The sequence below is a fragment of the Hemitrygon akajei genome, chromosome 26 (genome assembly GCF_048418815.1).
Source record: "Hemitrygon akajei chromosome 26, sHemAka1.3, whole genome shotgun sequence".
NCBI lineage: Eukaryota > Metazoa > Chordata > Chondrichthyes > Myliobatiformes > Dasyatidae > Hemitrygon > Hemitrygon akajei.
Window position 1 is genome coordinate 34,631,760 of NC_133149.1, and position 24,413 is coordinate 34,656,172.

The window sequence follows — 24,413 nt, forward strand, 5'->3', positions numbered from 1 at the left end:
ACACACCCTGACACGCCTCCAAACCCAGAGTAGTTCACCCTTGGGCCTCCAGGCCTTGTCTCTGGATTCTCAGGCATCAGGCCTCCAACTTCAGCCTTCACAGGACGATGATCATGGGTTTGACCTTCGGACCTCGACTTCCAGACTTGCACAGATTTCTCACCCCGGTGACCCGTGTCTTCATAATTCCTTCGGACCCCCATGACTATTTTGAGCCTCTACTTCTATCTTCAGGCTTCTAACTTTGGCTTTGCCCTCGGTACTTTGCCGGGTTTGAACTTGGAGCTTCTACTTCCATGTCAGAGGAACCTTCCATATCTACTGCTATATCAGAGTCATGGGTTCCCGCCCTAAACACATCATCGGCTTTAAGTTGTGTTCAGCTTTGAGCACCAGAGAACGGAATAATTCTTCAGGCAAGTTACCCAGAGCCAAGTCCATGACACGAGCAATGACTCAGACACATGAGCCGAAGGTAGAAAGGGCACAAGCCCATAGTGATGGTTAATTTAAGACTTAGAAGGTCAGATTGGGATTTCTGCAGTCATAAATGTAATCACAGATTGACGTCTCATCTTTCTTGCGCCAAAGCTAAGGACAGCATCAGGCAATAATATCCGGTTAATTCCCCCTGGCCATTCTGCTGCAGCCAAAACGTTGCGAACCAGCCTAACCCTAGCTGGAAGGTCCATAACACTCTCCAGTGTAAATCAAGTAGTTCTTCAATATCGAGAGCGTTTCTCCTTCTGTTACCCTTTTGGACAGCGAGTTCGAGACACTTAACACCCTCGAGGTGAAAACCATTTCTCATCTCCCCTCTATGTCACTTGGCTTTTGTTGCTCTTTGCAGGAAAATCGGTCCAACCTCTTCACTGTAGATCCTCATAATTTTACACACCTCGGTCAATTCCCAAAGAAAACTACCCAAGCTTCTCTTCTCAGAGCTGAAATGTTCTTGTTCTGCCAAGAGTCTTGAAAGAAGCGGCAAGTGAGAATTGAAACAATGGTTTTAATTTTCCAAAGTTTCCTAGAATTTGGGGAAGGTCACTATTTCTTGTCACTCGTTTCAGTATTGAGCAGACTACACCTCTTCATATGTTTACATCCTTTCTGTGGGACGGTGGTGGAGTGTTATCATTACTACTCATCGTGCTCTGTTAAACATATAAATCAGCAGCAGAATTAAGTAACCTGAGGCTGCGCCCTGATTTAATGAGATCATGATGGATTTAATCGTAACTCTACACGGGTTTTCAATCTAGTCCCAGTAATCTATCACTCCATTGCTTGTCAAGTTTCGATATAACTTGGCATTAAGAAAATTCACATCTCTGCTTCAACCACTATTTCAAGAAGAGAACTCCAAAGACTCAGAGTCCTCAAAGACAAAACATTCAATGACCCTTTATTGTGAAGCAGCGATTCCAGCTCCAGACGACCCACGAGGAAACATCCTCTCTCGTTGATCCTGTCAAGATCCTTGATATGTTTCAATCAAGCAATCTCCCAGTTTTCTAAAGTGAACACACAAAAGATAACTGGTTCAGTCTTTCCTCATGAGACAACCCACCCATTTCAGATATTGTCTCCACTGAGCAGCTTCTGTCCTTGTTTAATTGAACTATACACACCATTCCAGATGCGATCTCACTCATGCCCTAACTAACTAAAGAATAATCTAGTGAATGCAACCTCTCTGACGATAAATAGTAATAGATTTTGTGAGTTTTCTTATTTATCTGCTGTAGCTTTATTTTCATCTTTTGTGATCCGTGCTCTGGGACACCAAAATCCCTTTGTATCCCTAAGCTGTAACATTAACATCAAATACATCATATACCATATATCTTTTATTGTTCCTACTAAAATGCAGAATTCCACAATTTCCACCATACACTTTGTCACCTCTTACATGCTCTTCACAACTTACTTCCTCACCAATTGTGTCACTGACAAATTTAACACTATAACTTTATCCAGGCCAGTTGTATATTAAAGAGAAAGTTACACCTGTATTTTGGACTCCCCACATCTTCCTTTGAATTAATGTAATGTTTGGAAGTTACAAAACATAACTCACATGACCAAGTCCCATTGAAAATGATAGTTTCTTTGCCCAGCTATTTTGCTTACATGCAGTACATACATTCATATCTGCATTTTGCACTGAACAGAACTCCCTTGGGTTCTTTGATGGTTTTTAACACAGAAATGCCAATTTTACACTATATTAACTATGAGCTGTGGTGTAGTAAGAGCCTGAGCCTGAGTGAGATCACGTGCAAGTCGACAGATAACTGCAAAATCTCAGAGGATCCCACAATTAGCAATTGGCAGATTATTCCCTTCAGTGATGATTTCTCCAGTTCCTTCCTTCCACTGGCTTTTAGCTGCAGTTTAGTTATAGCTTTAGACAGTTTCCGAAAGCACTGGATTAAAGAGAGTGCCTAATACTGTAACTGCCTCAGTGAGAAGATCAAATACCTATCAATAAATCAAGTACCACTGTTCAAATTAATTTCTACATACTAGTTTCCTTCCTCAAGTAAATCGTCGTGTTCTGCTAATTTTTTCCTCTTTCCACTGTATTATAATATCATTACCGCAGAGGAAAAAAATCTCCATTTGCTTCAGATATGCATTAAACAATCCTGCGTCTTATCACAATTTAACCTCTCAATATATCCAGCCATATTCCAGTCTACCATTTTCCTCAAGTATCGTTTACTTCAACAAATCCCTGTACATGTATTGTAATCTGAGGTGTGGACCATTGTTTCCTCGAATTTATGCGCAAAAATCTCGTAATGTGCAGTTTCTTGCCCAGTGACAACAGCACATGCACAGTGAGTTTTTCAGTGGCAGTAAACTTGAAGCTATTCTAAGATTAATAAGCCATTCCGCTTCAAATGAATTAACAGTTCTTTTCCACTTCACACCCTTTGCTTCTTTGGAATTCGACAGAGCGAATGAATAATTTCTTCAATAAAAACAGTATAAATAAGCCAGCTCTAAAATCTGCAGACAAATCATCGCAAACGCCATGTTGTCAATCCCGTCTACATCAGAAACTGGAAAAGACAATATGATTGTGTACGATCGTGGAATATACTTAACCTGCCAACGAGGTAGAGGGTGATGAACTTTTGTGCGATAGTAGCAAAAGATGTGTGCACACACCTTAGAGGGAACATTGGTCTGGACACAGTGCCCCTTTTTCACAGTTTCCCCAAACTCATTTAGTGTCACGGCTCATATTTTTTGCAGCCTTGCCATTAACTCACAAAAGGTTTCAGCCACTTGACACTGTATTAACAGTACAACTCTGCATCTAGTTAGAATATGGGGGGATTTGAATGGAATGTGGGAAGAATTTGAAAATGCAGTTTATCTAGTGTTAATGTAGACTGTCAAGGACTCCATAGGCTAAAGGCCTATTTCTGTGCTGATTTCTCTGTGACTTTGTGACCATGAGGTCGCAGGGTTAAGGAACAGTGATTGTGTTGTGTGAATATATTCATCTGGCGGACTTTAAGGCCTTAGCAGGTAAAATGGTACAAAATCATATTGTTATGAGTGATGAACAGACCTGATGTTCAATGGGGTGCAGAGTTAACCATTCCCAACCCCCCTCCTGAGAACTACGAACTATTGCTGTTGCTATGCTGCTCATGAGAGAGAGAGATGAAACACAGGCAAGAACATCTGCTACAGATAAGAGGGGGAGAGAGACTGTTGATTTACTGTATTATGACTCTTCCTGGATTATTTACCTTCCACTACAAGGACTTTACTTTGCTCGTTAACATTCCTCAGGAGATAGCAAAAGTGGCCTGATTTGATGGACACGGTCATTCAGAGTTGATGGATAGCTGAGACCCCGTGAGTGGGTATAAAAGACAGGTCTGGAGAGACACCCTTCAGACACACCAATGGACACTGACTGAGTGTTGGCAACCCACAGAAATGTGGGGGCTTCGGAGACCGAACCAGGAGATCAGTCAGTAAAACTCACAGTGTTACAGCAGGGCAGGTGGGGACTTGTGTGTGTGTCCACACATGCCAGAGTGATGAGTCCACCACAGAAGAACGGTCTAGCTGAAGACCAGAGTGGTCATAACTGAATGACCACAACGACACGACGGATTAAGAAAGCCACAAAAGGTTTGCCTGCCGCAGCTGTTGCTGTTACATCTCGCTCGCTCGCTCTCTCTCTCCAACGATTTCAACACAACAACCATAACCACCTCAGCATTTATGAACTGAACTCTATACCTTCCTATGACAATTCATTTACCCCTAGACATCGATAGAGCTTGTTTATTATTGATTATTATTATTCCTACACTTTTAGGTTTATTACTGCTAACTTGTTTTATATGTATATTTGCATTTTTGATATTGTATTGTGTAGTTTACTAATAAACACCTTTAGATTAGTACCACCAGACTCCAACGGATACTTCTATCTTTGCTGGTCAGACACCCAGTTACAGGGTAGATAGATAGATAGATAGATAGATAGATAGATAGATAGATACTTTATTCATCCCCATGGGGAAATTCAACATTTTTTCCAATGTCCCATACACTTGTTGTAGCAGAACTAATTACATACAATACTTAACTCAGTAAAAATATGATATGCATCTAAATCACTCTCTCAAAAAGCATTAATAATAGCTTTTAAAAAGTTCTTAAGTAGTTTACTTAAATACATTAAATACAATCAACCCCGGCACTTTAACATATCTTACTCCTGGCGGTTGAATTGTAAAGCCTAATGGCATTGGGGAGTATTGACCTCTTCATCCTGTCTGAGGAGCATTGCATCGATAGAAACCTGTCGCTGAAACTGTTTCTCTGTCTCTGGATGGTGCTATGTACAGGATGTTCAGGGTTTTACATAATTTACCGTAGCCTACTCAGCGCCCTTCGCTCAGCTACCGATGTTATACTCTCCAGTACTTTGCCCACGACAGAGCCCGCCTTCCTTACCAGCTTATTAAGACGTGAGGCGTCCCTCTTCTTAATGCTGCCTCCCCAACACGCCACCACAAAGAAGAGGGCGCTCTCCACAACTGACCTATAGAACATCTTCAGCATCTCACTACAGACATTGAATGACGCCAACCTTCTAAGGAAGTACAGTCGACTCTGTGCCTTCCTGCACAAGGCATCTGTGTTGGCAGTCCAGTCTAGCTTCTCGTCTAACTGTACTCCCAGATACTTGTAGGTCTTAACCTAACAATAGATTCTTTTATCTCAGACAGGAATTTGTTGGGCCCAGCATTTCTGTCTAAGGGATTAATTCCAATCATCACACTTTCCCTAAGGCTTTACAATTTGCTTCCTCTCGATCTATTTGCAGAGGCAAGGGGAAGTCTCTTTCCATCCACTCCGCAAGATTCATTCCAGGAGCCGGCAACTCATTATTCCTACATCTCCCATCTGCTTCCTTTGCTGATGACCTCGAATCGATGTCCTCAGGTTACCTAACCTGTTGCCAATGATGACAGACTCTCCCTGTCATTCAAAATCCCTCAATCTAAGTCCATAGAGTGATCTAATGTTACAGCAGTAATAAATCATGGCCTTTGGACTGAAAGATTAATCTTGAATGGAATTTGCCCTCTCAGGTTGAGTTGGAGTTATGGTGAAGGCAGCAGTTCAGAGTAACATTCCTGTTGGAAGCTCCACATTCTCTTGGTTTTCAGGGCAAGTCCACGAGTCAAACACAAATCTACCAACTTTGTTATCAGCTGCTGATAAGGTGCCCTTATATAGAGTGAGCGTCTGTGGGCTGCGACACAGATCTCCTGGAGAAGCACAGCAGAAACAGGTGAGAAGAGCCCTGAGGCTCAATTTCCTCCAACCCAGCGAGCTTGCCTGCTTATCCTTGTAAATGCTCTCTCGGGTCAGCTTCTCTGTTGGTCAATTGGTCAAGGCATAGGAACTAAAGAACAGCTTTCTGTTCTTCTGTATTGTTACAAGGTATAATTAAATGGGAGTTTGATAGCTTCTTCATTAGTAAGGGCATCAAAGTTTATGGGGAGAATGTAAGAGAATTGGGCTGAGAGAGAAAATAAATCAGTAAATCAAAAGGCCCGATTCTGCTCCTGTGATTTATGCTTTTATAACTGACAGGTTATAACAGGCTCGATGTATGGAGGATCCTTTCTCTGGCTGAAGAGTTTAGATCCTGGGGTGGGGTCAGAGTTTCAGAATAAGGGGTGTGGCATTAAGGACTTCAAAGAGAAGGAATGCTGTAAATTAGAGATCAGTAGGTCTTTGGAAGTCTCGAGGGCTCAGTCACTGGGCTCATTCAAAGCAGATATGGATATATTTCTGGCTGCCATGGGCACCTAGGCATATTGAGACAGTGCAGGAAAATGGTGGTGAGCCCAAAGACCAGCTTTGATCTCAATAACAGAACAGGTTCAAAGGGCTGCATGCTGACTCCTTGTGTAACAAATAGAGTTCAGAAGGGGGCAGGAATACTCCTGTAGATTTTCCGTGTGGGTTGAACCCGGCACTAACTCCGATCATTATTTTTTTCCCATAGATTGACTGCAAAGGGACACAGAAATAATCTGCCATACTCAATATCATTTGAGAACACCACCATGTTTCCCAGAGCAAACCTCCTGCTTCTGGCTGCTGCCTTTCTCACAGGTATGAGATTCAAATATTCCTGTTCTCTTATTCTGGGACGATGACTGGGATTTTATTGCCACTTCCAATCTTCAAAGGTTCTTTTTTGACCTTGGACTCACTATCTTCACTTCACTGATGTGCACCTGATATTAGCTCTTATCTGAATTCTGGAGCCCCTTGCATTGTCCATTCTTCCACACATCGGCTCCTGGGCGCCCTTACTGGGTTTGTTCTAAGTCCACATTACAAATATTCAAAGACCTGGGATTTTACTCTATGACTCATCCAGCTACAGTACAGCCCCAAAAAGGACTGATCACCAAGATACAGTGTGAAGTTTTGTTACATAACATTCGGGTGAATGAACAGTAGATCAGTGGAATGTTCTTCCTGTTTCCTACCCTGATCACCTCAAATTTTCCTTCCCATAGGCTGTCGGGCTGAGATCAATGGAGATCAGGTTCGAGATGCCTTCTGGAATTACATCAGCCAAATGACTGAAGAAGCCCAGGATAGCATCGAGCTGTTCCAGAGCTCAGAAATCGGCCAGCAACTCAAGTGAGCCTTTGGCATTTTAATGGGTACTAAGAATAGATCAGCAACTTGTATTGAGCAAGGAACTGGCCAGGGATGTCTTAGGACTGGAGCATTGCAACAGTCCGAGAGTTTCTTTGCAATTATTTTATAGAATCTGATCCTCACCAACATTATTGTCCAGCTCTATTTGTTAATTGACCAGTTTAAGATGCCAGTGAAGTCTCAACTATAGACACAAATTTCCTTCACTAAGGACATTATGGGACTTCTATGATGACCCAGTCAATCTGCAGTAGCAACAGTGATATTTTGAATTTCAGATGTATTATGTATCTACTCTAATCTAAATGTTTTTCAGTAGGAGCTGAATTCATTATTTCAGATTAATAGTCCTGGTTTTGTGGATTAGTTTCACCAGCACCACTGTGCTATAATATTAAAGTGAAGGTTCCTCAGCAAGTTTAAAAACAAACAAGAATGAGAATAAAGAATAAAAGAAGGGGTAAACTCATCAGGGCTGGTGGAACAGATACCCAGCAAAACTTAACAAATAGGTAATAATAGAATGAATGAAAACTATTGTGTGAATCACATCCTCCCACTGCAATGAACACCTGTAGTTCCCTTAGAAGATCTTGTGATCCAAAATGTCCTTTATAAGCTCTCCTTTCCAGTGTACATTTCTCTCAGAACCAGCCTTGTACAGAGCTCTGTCTAAATGTATCTCTTTCCTGTAACGAGTATAAGAAACAACTGTCTCTTCTTTTCCAGTCACCTGATTCAGGATAATCTGCAGACGGTCAATGACTATGCTGAGGATCTCCGACAGAAGTTGGCTCCTTACACAGATGGTCTTCATGAGAGGATGACAGTAGACATTGAGAGCCTTCGCCAGCAGATAAGAGAACAGCTGGAAGACCTGAGGGAGAAACTTGCTCCCTTTGCGGATGGAGTTCATCAGAAGATCAGCAGGAACATTGAAGAATTTCATCAGAAGTTGACCCCTTTTGCTGAAGACCTGGGCCAACAGCTGCGTAAGAATGCAGAGGAACTTCGGCAGAAGTTGACTCCTTTTACTGAAGAGCTACAGGCCAGACTGGAAGTGAGCACAGAGAACCTCAGGGAAGTCCTGACTCCCTATGCTGAAGAGCTCCAGGTGAAGATTGATGAAAACATCGACACCCTCAGGCAGAACGTGGCTGCCAAAGCTGAAGAATTCCGCTCCAGGTTTAATGAGAATGTCCAGGAGCTTCGCAATAGCTTGGCACCCTATGCCAAGGATGTCCAGATCAAGATGAACCAACAAATTGGAGAAATGTCCCAGATGGTTGAGCCATATGCCGAGAAGCTCCAGGCAAAAGTCAATGAGCACGTGGATGTTCTGAACCAAAGGCTGAACCCTTACATCATCGAACTGAAAGCTAAACTTAACGAGAACGTGGACCAGAACCTGGGCCCATTCATTGAAAATTTCAACACCAACGTTAACCATAGAATCGAGGAGTTCCATCAGAACCTGGCTCCCTACACTGAGCAGCTGAAACAAATCATCAGTCAGAATGTGAAGGAGATGCAGGAGAGACTTGTCCTGAATGGAGCCAATGTTCAGCAGGATCTTCAGACCCAGCTCACCACTTTATGGGGCAACTTCTGGCAGAATCTGCAGAACTAATTCAGAAATAGAATGTGGCTCTGTCAAACTGTGTGCCAGGACTAAGGGGTCCTTTTACTATCTGAAATGGTAATATGCTGAAAGTACTTATTGTTTTTCAAGAGAAAAGTATTAAAATCAATGACTGAAATTTTGAAGTGGGAACTATAAAATATCTGCAATAAAACTTTAATATCTGAGAAGTTTTCCTTCCTTCAGTACACGGGCAAAAATATAGAACTATGTAAATAATACAGCGCAGAACAAAGCAATTCATCACATCAAATGCGCACTGATTGTCCAACCCACTACATCCCATTTTCCCACACGTTTCCCCAATTACTGCAAATATCTCCGACAAGCATTGGTACGATGGAATTTTTGGAGATATTTATTGAAATCGCACCTGCCAGATCTTTGATGGAAATCTGCTCCTTCTGCAGACTGGATAGCCTTAATGACGTCTATAGACCATATTCAATATCAGTAATTCAATCAATGTTCCAAAGATTCTAACATAACTTCAATCCTGTATGTATTATTGAACAGGCCATTGCAGCAGGCAACTGAACCTGCTAACTTCAATGTCTTGAGTGCAAGATCCATAAGACATAGGAACAGAATTAGGCCATTTGGCACATCAAATCTGCTTCACCATTCAATCATGGCTGTTTTACTTTCCTTCTCAACTCTATTCCACTGCCACAACAATAATACAATTTGTTCAGCCAGGCTGTTTTCTACTGAGACGCTGCAATTTTCTTCATGCTCACTTTTATTCCTGACTGCAACTCAATTGTGTTTCTACGGTTTCCAATGAAACACTGATTTCCACTGCTCATTTGAATGTAAGCTGTGCCTCAGTTAGGAGCCGCTTAGGAATGCTTTCTTTTAAGATTCCACAAACTAAGCAATCTCTCAGTGCATCATTAAGCCCATTAGGGAAGTGACAATGGCCAGACAATCTCTTCAATTCAGCCACCTATGCCAAAATGGGCTCCCCTCCTCTTTTTTATTTTTTTAAATATTTTATTTAAATTTTTTTAAAAGAAGGAAAACAAGGTCTCAGCTAATACAACAATTAATACATATTGAAAAAATTAATTTGAATACTGTACATTAATAAGTCTGAGGAAAAAAAAGAACACCTATCCCAACACCATCTCCCCGCATTTAGAAAAAAAAGGGGAAAAAACATAAGAGAGAGGAAAGGAAGGAAAGGAGAGAAGAAAGAATAGAGGAAAAAAAGAAAAAGAAGAGTAGGCATCCAGCTCTCAGAGTCAGTTTAAAATACAAATTTAAGAAACTAGCTTATAATAAGGGATATATTAATTTAAATAAAAAATTAAAAATAGTTTAAAATATCCAGGCATTTACGGAATCCAAATATGGTTGCCAAATCTCAATGAACATAGTGTATCCATTCCTAAGGGTATAAGTAATCTTCTCAAGGGGTATATGACTTTGCACTTCTTTATTCCAACGATCAATATGTACAAGGGAATCAGATTTCCATGTTATCGCTATGCATTTCCTGACTACTGACAGCACAATTTTAATAACTTTGGATTTATTCATGGGGAAGTTAACTTTCAAAACTGCTAAGATCCCCAGAAGAAACAATTCTGGGTCTAGGGGGAAACCCATCCCCAGAATCTCTCCCAGTACCTCCCCCAGATCTATCCAAAAAGATCTCAATTTCGTGCATAGGCAGGTGGAATGCAAAAAGGTACCAACATCTATGCCACACCTGAAACACTTATGAGAAATTTGTGGTTTATTCTTATGCATTTTTTCAGGTGTGAGATATAACTGATGTAAAAAATTTAAAATGTATCATTCTGTATCTAGAGTCGATAAGAGTGGTAACGCTATCCAAACATAAATGTGACCAGCATTGATGATCAATTACAATGCCCAAATCCGACTCCCATCTTTCCCTCGATCTGTAGGCTTCCCTCCTTTTTGATTCTGCTTATAAAACCTAAAGTGTTCTGCAATGGGTTCTCAGTGTTCCTGCATCACTTTTACAATACAGTAGCAGCAAAACTCAGTTATGATAGTTTGGTTCGAGCAATCAAATGTCCAAGAAAACTGTATGCCTTTAAACCCAATACACTTGGCAAAACTGGCACTCGCTTCTCATTGGCCATTTTATTTGCATCAAAATTCTGTTCCAATAGTTCAGTATACATGAGTCAATTGAGCAATCAAACATGTCAATCTTTCCGAAGTAACCAGCCATTTCTGATTTTTATTTAATGTTTAGTATCACCCGCTACTGACAGTTTATGATCCCCAAATTGTTCCGTTTACTGCCTTTAAAAAAACCTCGATTGTGAGATCCCTTCCGAAAACCAGGTGTTGACTGCTTTCGCTTCACACTCGGCCAACTCCCCTCACGTTGAGGTGGGTTTTTACTCGACAATGTATCTGCTGTCTTTATTTTACTTTAAACGGCTCGCTGTGTTTAACAGGTTGGTAGCTGTCTCGGGTTTGTTTTTAAAATACCTAATCACCAATGTTGTGTTTTCTAACGTCAAAACACGAAGTAATTGAAAGAAATACACAGAGTCCGAAATACAGGTCTCGCTCTGCCTTTAAACGAGGCGCGCCGGTATCACGTGGTAGCGTGATGGCAGTTACAGTTAAGGTATTTTACACATAACCATAAAGAATTATTTAAACAAACAAGAATACTTAAACTATATATTATTCATACACACACACACACACACACACACACACACACACACACACACACACACACACACACACACACACACACACACACACACACACACACACACACACACACACACACACACACACACACACACACACACACACACAGTCAGGCAATTGGAACCATCCACTTCATAAGCACTCCCTTTAAGCCTTGCAATATTTGTTAGACTTCAGTCAGATTCCCCCTCATTCTTCTGAACTCCAGTGAGTACAGGCCCAGAGCCATCAAACGCTCCTCATATGTTAGCACTTTCATTCCCAGGATCAATCTTGTGAACCTGCTCAGGACCCTCTCCAACTGCCAGCACATCCTTTTCTAGATACAGAGCCAAACCCATATATACACAGCATGTCTGTAAACACACTGTCCCACACCACACAGGAACCATGTTTGGGTACCTGATATTATGAACATATGTTCTGTGCAGGTGACTGCAGATTTCTAATGCCCAAGCTCTGATGAACACTTACCCATTCATGCCAGCCGTTTATTACAAGCTTGTTGAAAGTCTGAAGATCACTACGATCAGGGACGGGACAGTGGGAATGAGAGTTTATGCTCAGTGCAAGGGATAAGGTGTCTAGGTGCAATTAAAAGATCAGAGAGTGAGAGTCAATGGAATTGGAGTAAGTGCAAACAGAGAGTTTAAGGATGCAGATAATCCAGTGGAGCAGAAATGAAGTCATTTCAAGAGAGACAGGAGCAGATTCAGATTTATTCATCACATTTAACAACCAACACAACCCAAGTGTGTACTGAGGCAGCCCGCAAGTGTTTCTACACATTCCATCTTAAACATCGCAGGCCCACAAAGTTCCAATAAATAACACAAGGAGCAACAACAGCAAATTAGAGACAATAGCAACAAAACAAATCCCCTTTCCATCCATTTCACACATTCACACACCCTGACACGCCTCCAAACCCAGAGTAGTTCACCCTTGGGCCTCCAGGCCTTGTCTCTGGATTCTCAGGCATCAGGCCTCCGGCATCAGGCCTCCAACTTCAGCCTTCACAGGACGATGATCATGGGTTTGACCTTCGGACCTCGACTTCCAGACTTGCACAGATTTCTCACCCCGGTGACCCGTGTCTTCATAATTCCTTTGGACCCCCATGACTATTTTGAGCCTCTACTTCTATCTTCAGGCTTCTAACTTTGGCTTTGCCCTCGGTACTTTGCCGGGTTTGAACTTGGAGCTTCTACTTCCATGTCAGAGGAACCTTCCATATCTACTGCTATATCAGAGTCATGGGTTCCCGCCCTAAACACATCATCGGCTTTAAGTTGTGTTCAGCTTTGAGCACCAGAGAACGGAATAATTCTTCAGGCAAGTTACCCAGAGCCAAGTCCATGACACGAGCAATGACTCAGACACATGAGCCGAAGGTAGAAAGGGCACAAGCCCATAGTGATGGTTAATTTAAGACTTAGAAGGTCAGATTGGGATTTCTGCAGTCATAAATGTAATCACAGATTGACGTCTCATCTTTCTTGCGCCAAAGCTAAGGACAGCATCAGGCAATAATATCCGGTTAATTCCCCCTGGCCATTCTGCTGCAGCCAAAACGTTGCGAACCAGCCTAACCCTAGCTGGAAGGTCCATAACACTCTCCAGTGTAAATCAAGTAGTTCTTCAATATCGAGAGCGTTTCTCCTTCTGTTACCCTTTTGGACAGCGAGTTCGAGACACTTAACACCCTCGAGGTGAAAACCATTTCTCATCTCCCCTCTATGTCACTTGGCTTTTGTTGCTCTTTGCAGGAAAATCGGTCCAACCTCTTCACTGTAGATCCTCATAATTTTACACACCTCGGTCAATTCCCAAAGAAAACTACCCAAGCTTCTCTTCTCAGAGCTGAAATGTTCTTGTTCTGCCAAGAGTCTTGAAAGAAGCGGCAAGTGAGAATTGAAACAATGGTTTTAATTTTCCAAAGTTTCCTAGAATTTGGGGAAGGTCACTATTTCTTGTCACTCGTTTCAGTATTGAGCAGACTACACCTCTTCATATGTTTACATCCTTTCTGTGGGACGGTGGTGGAGTGTTATCATTACTACTCATCGTGCTCTGTTAAACATATAAATCAGCAACAGAGTTAAGTAACCTGAGGCTGCGCCCTGATTTAATGAGATCATGATGGATTTAATCGTAACTCTACACGGGTTTTCAATCTAGTCCCAGTAATCTATCACTCCATTGCTTGTCAAGTTTCGATATAACTTGGCATTAAGAAAATTCACATCTCTGCTTCAACCACTATTTCAAGAAGAGAACTCCAAAGACTCAGAGTCCTCAAAGACAAAACATTCAATGACCCTTTATTGTGAAGCAGCGATTCCAGCTCCAGACGACCCACGAGGAAACATCCTCTCTCGTTGATCCTGTCAAGATCCTTGATATGTTTCAATCAAGCAATCTCCCAGTTTTCTAAAGTGAACACACAAAAGATAACTGGTTCAGTCTTTCCTCATGAGACAACCCACCCATTTCAGATATTGTCTCCACTGAGCAGCTTCTGTCCTTGTTTAATTGAACTATACACACCATTCCAGATGCGATCTCACTCATGCCCTAACTAACTAAAGAATAATCTAGTGAATGCAACCTCTCTGACGATAAATAGTAATAGATTTTGTGAGTTTTCTTATTTATCTGCTGTAGCTTTATTTTCATCTTTTGTGATCCGTGCTCTGGGACACCAAAATCCCTTTGTATCCCTAAGCTGTAACATTAACATCAAATACATCATATACCATATATCTTTTATTGTTCCTACTAAAATGCAGAATTCCACAATTTCCACCATACACTTTGTCACCTCTTACATGCTCTTCACAACTTACTTCCTCACCAATTGTGTCACTGACAAATTTAACACTATAACTTTATCCAGGCCAGTTGTATATTAAAGAGAAAGTTACACCTGTATTTTGGACTCCCCACATCTTCCTTTGAATTAATGTAATGTTTGGAAGTTACAAAACATAACTCACATGACCAAGTCCCATTGAAAATGATAGTTTCTTTGCCCAGCTATTTTGCTTACATGCAGTACATACATTCATATCTGCATTTTGCACTGAACAGAACTCCCTTGGGTTCTTTGATGGTTTTTAACACAGAAATGCCAATTTTACACTATATTAACTATGAGCTGTGGTGTAGTAAGAGCCTGAGCCTGAGTGAGATCACGTGCAAGTCGACAGATAACTGCAAAATCTCAGAGGATCCCACAATTAGCAATTGGCAGATTATTCCCTTCAGTGATGATTTCTCCAGTTCCTTCCTTCCACTGGCTTTTAGCTGCAGTTTAGTTATAGCTTTAGACAGTTTCCGAAAGCACTGGATTAAAGAGAGTGCCTAATACTGTAACTGCCTCAGTGAGAAGATCAAATACCTATCAATAAATCAAGTACCACTGTTCAAATTAATTTCTACATACTAGTTTCCTTCCTCAAGTAAATCGTCGTGTTCTGCTAATTTTTTCCTCTTTCCACTGTATTATAATATCATTACCGCAGAGGAAAAAAATCTCCATTTGCTTCAGATATGCATTAAACAATCCTGCGTCTTATCACAATTTAACCTCTCAATATATCCAGCCATATTCCAGTCTACCATTTTCCTCAAGTATCGTTTACTTCAACAAATCCCTGTACATGTATTGTAATCTGAGGTGTGGACCATTGTTTCCTCAAATTTATGCGCAAAAATCTCGTAATGTGCAGTTTCTTGCCCAGTGACAACAGCACATGCACAGTGAGTTTTTCAGTGGCAGTAAACTTGAAGCTATTCTAAGATTAATAAGCCATTCCGCTTCAAATGAATTAACAGTTCTTTTCCACTTCACACCCTTTGCTTCTTTGGAATTCGACAGAGCGAATGAATAATTTCTTCAATAAAAACAGTATAAATAAGCCAGCTCTAAAATCTGCAGACAAATCATCGCAAACTCCACGTTGTCAATCCCGTCTACATCAGAAACTGGAAAAGACAATATGATTGTGTACGATCGTGGAATATACTTAACCTGCCAACGAGGTAGAGGGTGATGAACTTTTGTGCGATAGTAGCAAAAGATATGTGCACACACCTTAGAGGGAACATTGGTCTGGACACAGTGCCCCTTTTTCACAGTTTCCCCAAACTCATTTAGTGTCACGGCCCATATTTTTTGCAGCCTTGCCATTAACTCACAAAAGGTTTCAGCCACCTGACACTGTATTAACAGTACAACTCTGCATCTAGTTAGAATATGGGGGGATTTGAATGGAATGTGGGAAGATTTGAAAATGCAGTTTATCTAGTGTTAATGTAGACTGTCAAGGACTCCATAGGCTAAAGGCCTATTTCTGTGCTGATTTCTCTGTGACTTTGTGACCATGAGGTCGCAGGGTTAAGGAACAGTGATTGTCTTGTGTGAATATATTCATCTGGCGGACTTTAAGGCCTTAGCAGGTAAAATGGTACAAAATCATATTGTTATGAGTGATGAACAGACCTGATGTTCAATGGGGTGCAGAGTTAACCATTCCCAACCCCCCTCCTGAGAACTACGAACTATTGCTGTTGCTATGCTGCTCATGAGAGAGAGAGATGAAACACAGGCAAGAACATCTGCTACAGATAAGAGGGGGAGAGAGACTGTTGATTTACTGTATTATGACTCTTCCTGGATTATTTACCTTCCACTACAAGGACTTTACTTTGCTCGTTAACATTCCTCAGGAGATAGCAAGAGTGGCCTGATTTGATGGACACGGTCATTCAGAGTTGATGGATAGCTGAGACCCCGTGAGTGGGTATAAAAGACAGGTCTGGAGAGACACCCTTCAGACACACCAATGGACACTGACTGAGTGTTGGCAACCCACAGAAAGGTGGGGGCTTCGGAGACCGAACCAGGAGATCAGTCAGTAAAACTCACAGTGTTACAGTAGGGCAGGTGGGGACTTGTGTGTGTGTCCACACATGCCAGAGTGATGAGTCCACCACAGAAGAACGGTCTAGCTGAAGACCAGAGTGGTCATAACTGAATGACCACAACGACACGACGGATTAAGAAAGCCACAAAAGGTTTGCCTGCCGCAGCTGTTGCTGTTACATCTCGCTCGCTCGCTCTCTCTCTCCAACGATTTCAACACAACAACCATAACCACCTCAGCATTTATGAACTGAACTCTATACCTTCCTATGACAATTCATTTACCCCTAGACATCGATAGAGCTTGTTTATTATTGATTATTATTATTCCTACACTTTTAGGTTTATTACTGCTAACTTGTTTTATATGTATATTTGCATTTTTGATATTGTATTGTGTAGTTTACTAATAAACACCTTTAGATTAGTACCACCAGACTCCAACGGATACTTCTATCTTTGCTGGTCAGACACCCAGTTACAGGGTAGATAGATAGATAGATAGATAGATAGATAGATAGATAGATACTTTATTCATCCCCATGGGGAAATTCAACATTTTTTCCAATGTCCCATACACTTGTTGTAGCAGAACTAATTACATACAATACTTAACTCAGTAAAAATATGATATGCATCTAAATCACTCTCTCAAAAAGCATTAATAATAGCTTTTAAAAAGTTCTTAAGTAGTTTACTTAAATACATTAAATACAATCAACCCCGGCACTTTAACATATCTTACTCCTGGCGGTTGAATTGTAAAGCCTAATGGCATTGGGGAGTATTGACCTCTTCATCCTGTCTGAGGAGCATTGCATCGATAGAAACCTGTCGCTGAAACTGTTTCTCTGTCTCTGGATGGTGCTATGTACAGGATGTTCAGGGTTTTACATAATTTACCGTAGCCTACTCAGCGCCCTTCGCTCAGCTACCGATGTTATACTCTCCAGTACTTTGCCCACGACAGAGCCCGCCTTCCTTACCAGCTTATTAAGACGTGAGGCGTCCCTCTTCTTAATGCTGCCTCCCCAACACGCCACCACAAAGAAGAGGGCGCTCTCCACAACTGACCTATAGAACATCTTCAGCATCTCACTACAGACATTGAATGACGCCAACCTTCTAAGGAAGTACAGTCGACTCTGTGCCTTCCTGCACAAGGCATCTGTGTTGGCAGTCCAGTCTAGCTTCTCGTCTAACTGTACTCCCAGATACTTGTAGGTCTTAACCTAACAATAGATTCTTTTATCTCAGACAGGAATTTGTTGGGCCCAGCATTTCTGTCTAAGGGATTAATTCCAATCATCACACTTTCCCTAAGGCTTTACAATTTGCTTCCTCTCGATCTATTTGCGGAGGCAAGGGGAAGTCTCTTTCCATCCACTCCACAAGATTCATTCCAGGAGCCGGCAACTCATTATTCCTACATCTCCCATCTGCTTCCTTTGCTGATGACCTCGAATCAATGTCCTCAGGTTACCTAACCTGTTGCCAATGATGACAGACTCTCCCTGTCATTCAAAATCCCTCACTCTAAGTCCATAGAGTGATCTAATGTTACAGCGGTAATAAATCATGGCCTTTGGACTGAAAGATTAATCTTGAATGGAATTTGCCCTCTCAGGTTGAGTTGGAGTTATGATGAAGGCAGCAGTTCAGAGTAACATTCCTGTTGGAAGCTCCACATTCTCTTGGTTTTCAGGGCAAGTCCACAAGTCAAACACAAATCTACCAACTTTGTTATCAGCTGCTGATAAAGTGCCCTTATATAGAGTGAGCGTTTGTGGGCTGCGACACAGATCTCCTGGAGAAGCACAGCAGAAACAGGTGAGAAGAGCCCTGAGGCTCAATTTCCTCCAACCCAGCGAGCTTGCCTGCTTATCCTTGTAAATGCTCTCTCGGGTCAGCTTCTCTGTTGGTCAATTGGTCAAGGCATAGGAACTAAAGGACAGCTTTCTGTTCTTCTGTATTGTTACAAGGTATAATTAAATGGGAGTTTGATAGCTTCTTCATTAGTAAGGGCATCAAAGTTTATGGGGAGAATGTAAGAGAATTGGGCTGAGGGAGAAAATAAATCAGTTTTGATTGAACAGACGAGCGGATTCGATGGGCCAAAAGGACCGATTCTGCTCCTGTGATTTATGCTTTTATAACTGACAGGTTATAACAGGCTCGATGTATGGAGGATCCTTTCTCTGGCTGAAGAGTTTAGATCCCGGGGTGGGGTCAGAGTTTCAGAATAAGGGGTGTGGCATTAAGGACTTCAAAGAGAAGGAATGCTGTAAATTAGAGATCAGTAGGTCTTTGGAAGTCTCGAGGGCTCAGTCATTGGGCTCATTCAAAGCAGATATGGATATATTTCTGGCTGCCATGGGCACCTAGGCATATTGAGACAGTGCAGGAAAATGGTGGTGAGCCCAAAGACCAGCTTTGATCTCAATAACAGAACAGGTTCAAAGGGCTGCATGCTGACTCCTTGTGTAACAAATAGAGTTCAGAAGGGGGCAGGAATACTCCTGTAGATTTTCCGTGTGGGTTGAACCCGGCACTAACTCCGATCATTATTTTTTTCCCATAGATTGACTGCAAAGGGACACAGAAATAATCTGCCATACTCAATATCATTTGAGAACACCACCATGTTTCCCAGAGCAAACCTCCTGCTTCTGGCTGCTGCCTTTCTCACAGGTATGAGATTCAAATATTCCTATTCTCTTATTCTGGGACGATGACTGGGATTTTATTGCCACTTCCAAACTTCAAAGGTTCTTGATTGACCTTGGACTCACTATCTTCACTTCACTGATGTGCACCTGATATTAGCTCTTATCTGAATTCTGGAGCCCCTTGCATTGTCCATTCTTCCACACATCGGCTCCTGGGCGCCCTTACTGGGTTTGTTCTAAGTCCACATTACAAATATTCAAAGACCTGGGATTTTACTCTTTGACTCATCCAGCTACAGTACAGCCCCAAAAAGGACTGATCACCAAGATACAGTGTGAAGTTTTGTTACATAACATTCGGGTGAATGAACAGTAGATCAGTGGAATGTTCTTCCTGTTTCCTACCCTGATCACCTCAAATTTTCCTTCCCATAGGCTGTCGGGCTGAGATCAATGGAGATCAGGTTCGAGATGCCTTCTGGAATTACATCAGCCAAATGACTGAAGAAGCCCAGGATAGCGTCGAGCTGATCCAGAGCTCAGAAATCGGCCAGCAACTCAAGTGAGCCTTTGGCGTTTTAATGGGTACTAAGAATAGATTAGCAACTTGTATTGAGCAAGGAACTGGCCAGGGATGTCTTAGGACTGGAGCCTTACAACAGTCCGAGAGATTCTTTGCAATTATAGAATCTGATCCTCACCAACATTATTGTCCTGCTCTATTTGTTAATTGACCAGTTTAAGATGCCAGTGAAGTCTCAACTATAGACACAAATTTCCTTCACTTAAGGACATTATGGGACTTCTATGATGACCCAGTCAATCTGCAGTAGCAACAGTGATATTTTGAATTTAAGATGTATTATGTATCTACTCTAATCTAAATGTTTTTCAGTAGGAGCTGAATTCATTATTTCAGATTAATAGTCCTGGTTTTGTGGATTAGTTTCACCAGCACCATTGTGCTATAATATTAAAGTGAAGGTTCCTCAGCAAGTTTAAAAACAAACAAGAATGAGAATAAAGAATAAAAGAAGGGGTAAACTCATCAGGGCTGGTGGAACAGATACCCAGCAAAACTTAACAAATAGGTAATAATAGAATGAATGAAAACTATTGTGTGAATCACATCCTCCCACTGCAATGAACACCTGTAGTTCCCTTAGAAGATCTTGTGATCCAAAATGTCCTTTATAAGCTCTCCTTTCCAGTGTACATTTCTCTCAGAACCAGCCTTGTACAGAGCTCTGTCTAAATGTATCTCTTTCCTGTAACGAGTATAAGAAACAACTATCTCTTCTTTTCCAGTCACCTTGTTCAGGATAATCTGCAGACGGTCAATGACTATGCTGAGGATCTCCGACAGAAGTTGGCTCCTTACACAGATGGTCTTCATGAGAGGATGACAGTAGACATTGAGAGTCTTCGCCAGCAGATAAGAGAACAGCTGGAAGACCTGAGGGAGAAACTTGCTCCCTTTGCGGATGGAGTTCATCAGAAGATCAGCAGGAACATTGAAGAATTTCATCAGAAGTTGACCCCTTTTGCTGAAGACCTGGGCCAACAGCTGCGTAAGAATGCAGAGGAACTTCGGCAGAAGTTGACTCCTTTTACTGAAGAGCTACAGGCCAGACTGGAAGTGAGCACAGAGAACCTCAGGGAAGTCCTGACTCCCTACGCTGAAGAGCTCCAGGTGAAGATTGATGAAAACATGGACACCCTCAGGCAGAACGTGGCTGCCAAAGCTGAAGAATTCCGCTCCAGGTTTAATGAGAATGTCCAGGAGCTTCGCAATAGCTTGGCACCCTATGCCAAGGATGTCCAGATCAAGATGAACCAACAAATTGGAGAAATGTCCCAGATGGTTGAGCCATATGCCGAGAAGCTCCAGGCAAAAGTCAATGAGCACGTGGATGTTCTGAACCAAAGGCTGAACCCTTACATCGTCGAACTGAAAGCTAAACTTAACGAGAACGTGGACCAGAACCTGGGCCCATTCATTGAAAATTTCAACACCAACGTTAACCATAGAATCGAGGAGTTCCATCAGAACCTGGCTCCCTACACTGAGCAGCTGAAACAAATCATCAGTCAGAATGTGAAGGAGATGCAGGAGAGACTTGTCCTGAATGGAGCCAATGTTCAGCAGGATCTTCAGACCCAGCTCACCACGTTATGGGGCAACTTCTGGCAGAATCTGCAGAACTAATTCAGAAATAGAATGTGGCTCTGTCAAACTGTGTGCCAAGACTAAGGGGTCCTTTTACTATCTGAAATGGTAATATGCTGAAAGTATTTATTGTTTTTCAAGAGAAAAGTATTAAAATCAATGACTGAAATTTTGGAGTGTGAACTATAAAATATCTGCAATAAAACTTTAATATCTGAGAAGTTTTCCTTCCTTTAGTACCCGGGCAAAAATATAGAACTATGTAAATAATACTGCGCAGAACAAAGCAATTCATCACATCAAATGCGCACTGATTGTTCAACCCACTACATCCCATTTTCCCACACGTTTCCCCAATTACTGCAAATATCTCCGACAAGCATTGGTACGATGGAATTTTTGGAGATATTTATTGAAATTGCACCTGCCAGATCTTTGATGGAAATCTGCTCCTTCTGCAGACTGGATAACCTTCATGACGTCTATAGACCATATTCAATATCAGTAATTCAATCAATGTTCCAAAGATTCTAACATAACTTCAATCCTGTATGTATTATTGAACAGGCCATTGCAGCAGGCAACTGAACCTGCTAACTTCAATGTCTTGAGTGCAAGATCCATAAGACATAGGAACAGAATTAGGCCATTTGGCACATCAAATCTGCTTCACCATTCAATCATGGCTGTTTTACTTTCCTTCTCAACTCTATTCCACTGCCACAACAATAATACAATTTGTTCAGCCAGGCTGTTTTCTACTGAGACGCTGCAATTTTCTTCATGCTCACTTTTATTCCTGACTGCAACTCAATTGTGTTTCTACGGTTTCCAATGAAACACTGATTTCCACTGCTCATTTGAATGTAAGCTGTGCCTCAGTTAGGAGCCGCTTAGGAATGCTTTCTTTTAAGATTCCACAAACTAAGCAATCTCTCAGTGCATCATTAAGCCCATTAGGGAAGTGACAATGGCCAGACAATCTCTTCAATTCAGCCACCTATGCCAAAATGGGCTCCCCTCCTCTTTTTTATTTTTTTAAATATTTTATTTAAATTTTTTTAAAAGAAGGAAAACAAGGTCTCAGCTAATACAACAATTAATACATATTGAAAAAAATTAATTTGAATACTGTACATTAATAAGTCTGAGGGAAAAAAAGAACACCTATCCCAACACCATCTCCCCGCATTTAGAAAAAAAGAGGGAAAAAAACATAAGAGAGAGGAAAGGAAGGAAAGGAGAGAAGAAAGAATAGAGGAAAAAAAGAAAAAGAAGAGTAGGCAGTTTAAAATACAAATTTAAGAAACTAGCTTATAATAAGGGATATATTAATTTAAATAAAAAATTAAAAATAGTTTAAAATATCCAGGCATTTACGGAATCCAAATATGGTTGCCAAATCTCAATGAACATAGTGTATCCATTCCTAAGGGTATAAGTAATCTTCTCAAGGGGTATACGACTTTGCACTTCTTTATTCCAACGATCAATATGTACAAGGGAATCAGATTTCCATGTTATCGCTATGCATTTCCTGACTACTGACAGCACAATTTTAATAACTTTTAATAACTTTCAAAACTGCTAAGTTCCCCAGAAGAAACAATTCTGGGTCTAGGGGGAAACCCATCCCCAGAATCTCTCCCAGTACCTCCCCCAGATCTATCCAAAAAGATCTCAATTTCGTGCATAGGCAGGTGGAATGCAAAAAGGTACCAACATCTATGCCACACCTGAAACACTTATGAGAAATTTGTGGTTTATTCTTATGCATTTTTTCAGGTGTGAGATATAACTGATGTAAAAAATTTAAAATGTATCATTCTGTATCTAGAGTCGATAAGAGTGGTAACGCTATCCAAACATAAATGTGACCAGCATTGATGATCAATTACAATGCCCAAATCCGACTCCCATCTTTCCCTCGATCTGTAGGCTTCCCTCCTTTTTGATTCTGCTTATAAAACCTAAAGTGTTCTGCAATGGGTTCTCAGTGTTCCTGCATCACTTTTACAATACAGTAGCAGCAAAACTCAGTTATGATAGTTTGGTTCGAGCAATCAAATGTCCAAGAAAACTGTATGCCTTTAAACCCAATACACTTGGCAAAACTGGCACTGGCTTCTCATTGGCCATTTTATTTGCATCAAAATTCTGTTCCAATAGTTCAGTATACATGAGTCAATCGAGCAATCAAACATGTCAATCTTTCCGAAGTAACCAGCCATTTCTGATTTTTATTTAATGTTTAGTATCACCCGCTACTGACAGTTTATGATCCCCAAATTGTTCCATTTACTGCCTTTAAAAAAACCTCAATTGTGAGATCCCTTCCGAAAACCAGGTGTTGACTGCTTTCGCTTCACACTCGGCCAACTCCCCTCATGTTGAGGTGGGTTTTTACTCGACAATGTATCTGCTGTCTTTATTTTACTTTAAATGGCTCGCTGTGTTTAACAGGTTGGTAGCTGTCTCGGATTTGTTTTTAAAATACCTAATCACCAATGTTGTGTTTTCTAACTTCAAAACACGAAGTAATTGAAAGAAATATACAGAGTCCGAAATACAGTCTCGCTCTGCCTTTAAACGAGGCGCGCCGGTATCACGTGGTAGCGTGATGGCAGTTACAGTTAAGGTATTTTACACATAACCATAAACAATTATTTAAACAAACAAGAATACTTAAACTATATATTATACACACACACACACACACAAACATCCCCTTTCCATCCATCTCACCCATTCACACACCCTGACACGCCTCCAAACCCAGAGTAGTTCACCCTTGGGCCTCCAGGCCTTGTCTCTGGATTCTCAGGCATCAGGCCTCCAACTTCAGCCTTCACAGGACGATAATGGGTTTGACCTTCGAACCTCGACTTCCAGACTTGCACAGATTTCTCACCCCGGTGACCCGTGTCTTCATAATTCCTTTGGACCCCCATGACTATTTTGAGCCTCTACTTCTATCTTCAGGCTTCTAACTTTGGCTTTGCCCTCGGTACTTTGCCGGGTTTGAACTTGGAGCTTCTACTTCCATGTCAGAGG

General features: G+C 41.4%; 2 protein-coding genes across 2 annotated transcripts; both read left to right on the forward strand.

Annotated features, from left to right (window-relative positions):
* Positions 1–5,661: 5,661 nt before the first annotated feature.
* LOC140716685 (uncharacterized) lies at positions 5,662–9,044 on the forward strand. The gene is made up of 4 exons (XM_073029508.1): positions 5,662–5,842; positions 6,566–6,675; positions 7,089–7,215; positions 7,966–9,044. The coding sequence occupies exons 2-4, from the start codon at positions 6,627–6,629 to the stop codon at positions 8,864–8,866; spliced, it is 1,077 nt and encodes a 358-aa protein (XP_072885609.1). The 5' UTR covers positions 5,662–5,842; positions 6,566–6,626; the 3' UTR covers positions 8,867–9,044.
* A 9,174-nt stretch (positions 9,045–18,218) lies between these two features.
* LOC140716686 (uncharacterized) lies at positions 18,219–21,560 on the forward strand. Its single transcript, XM_073029509.1, has 4 exons — positions 18,219–18,350; positions 19,102–19,211; positions 19,625–19,751; positions 20,498–21,560. Exons 2-4 carry the CDS (start codon positions 19,163–19,165, stop codon positions 21,396–21,398), a joined length of 1,077 nt encoding a protein of 358 aa, XP_072885610.1. The 5' UTR covers positions 18,219–18,350; positions 19,102–19,162; the 3' UTR covers positions 21,399–21,560.
* Positions 21,561–24,413: the final 2,853 nt, after the last annotated feature.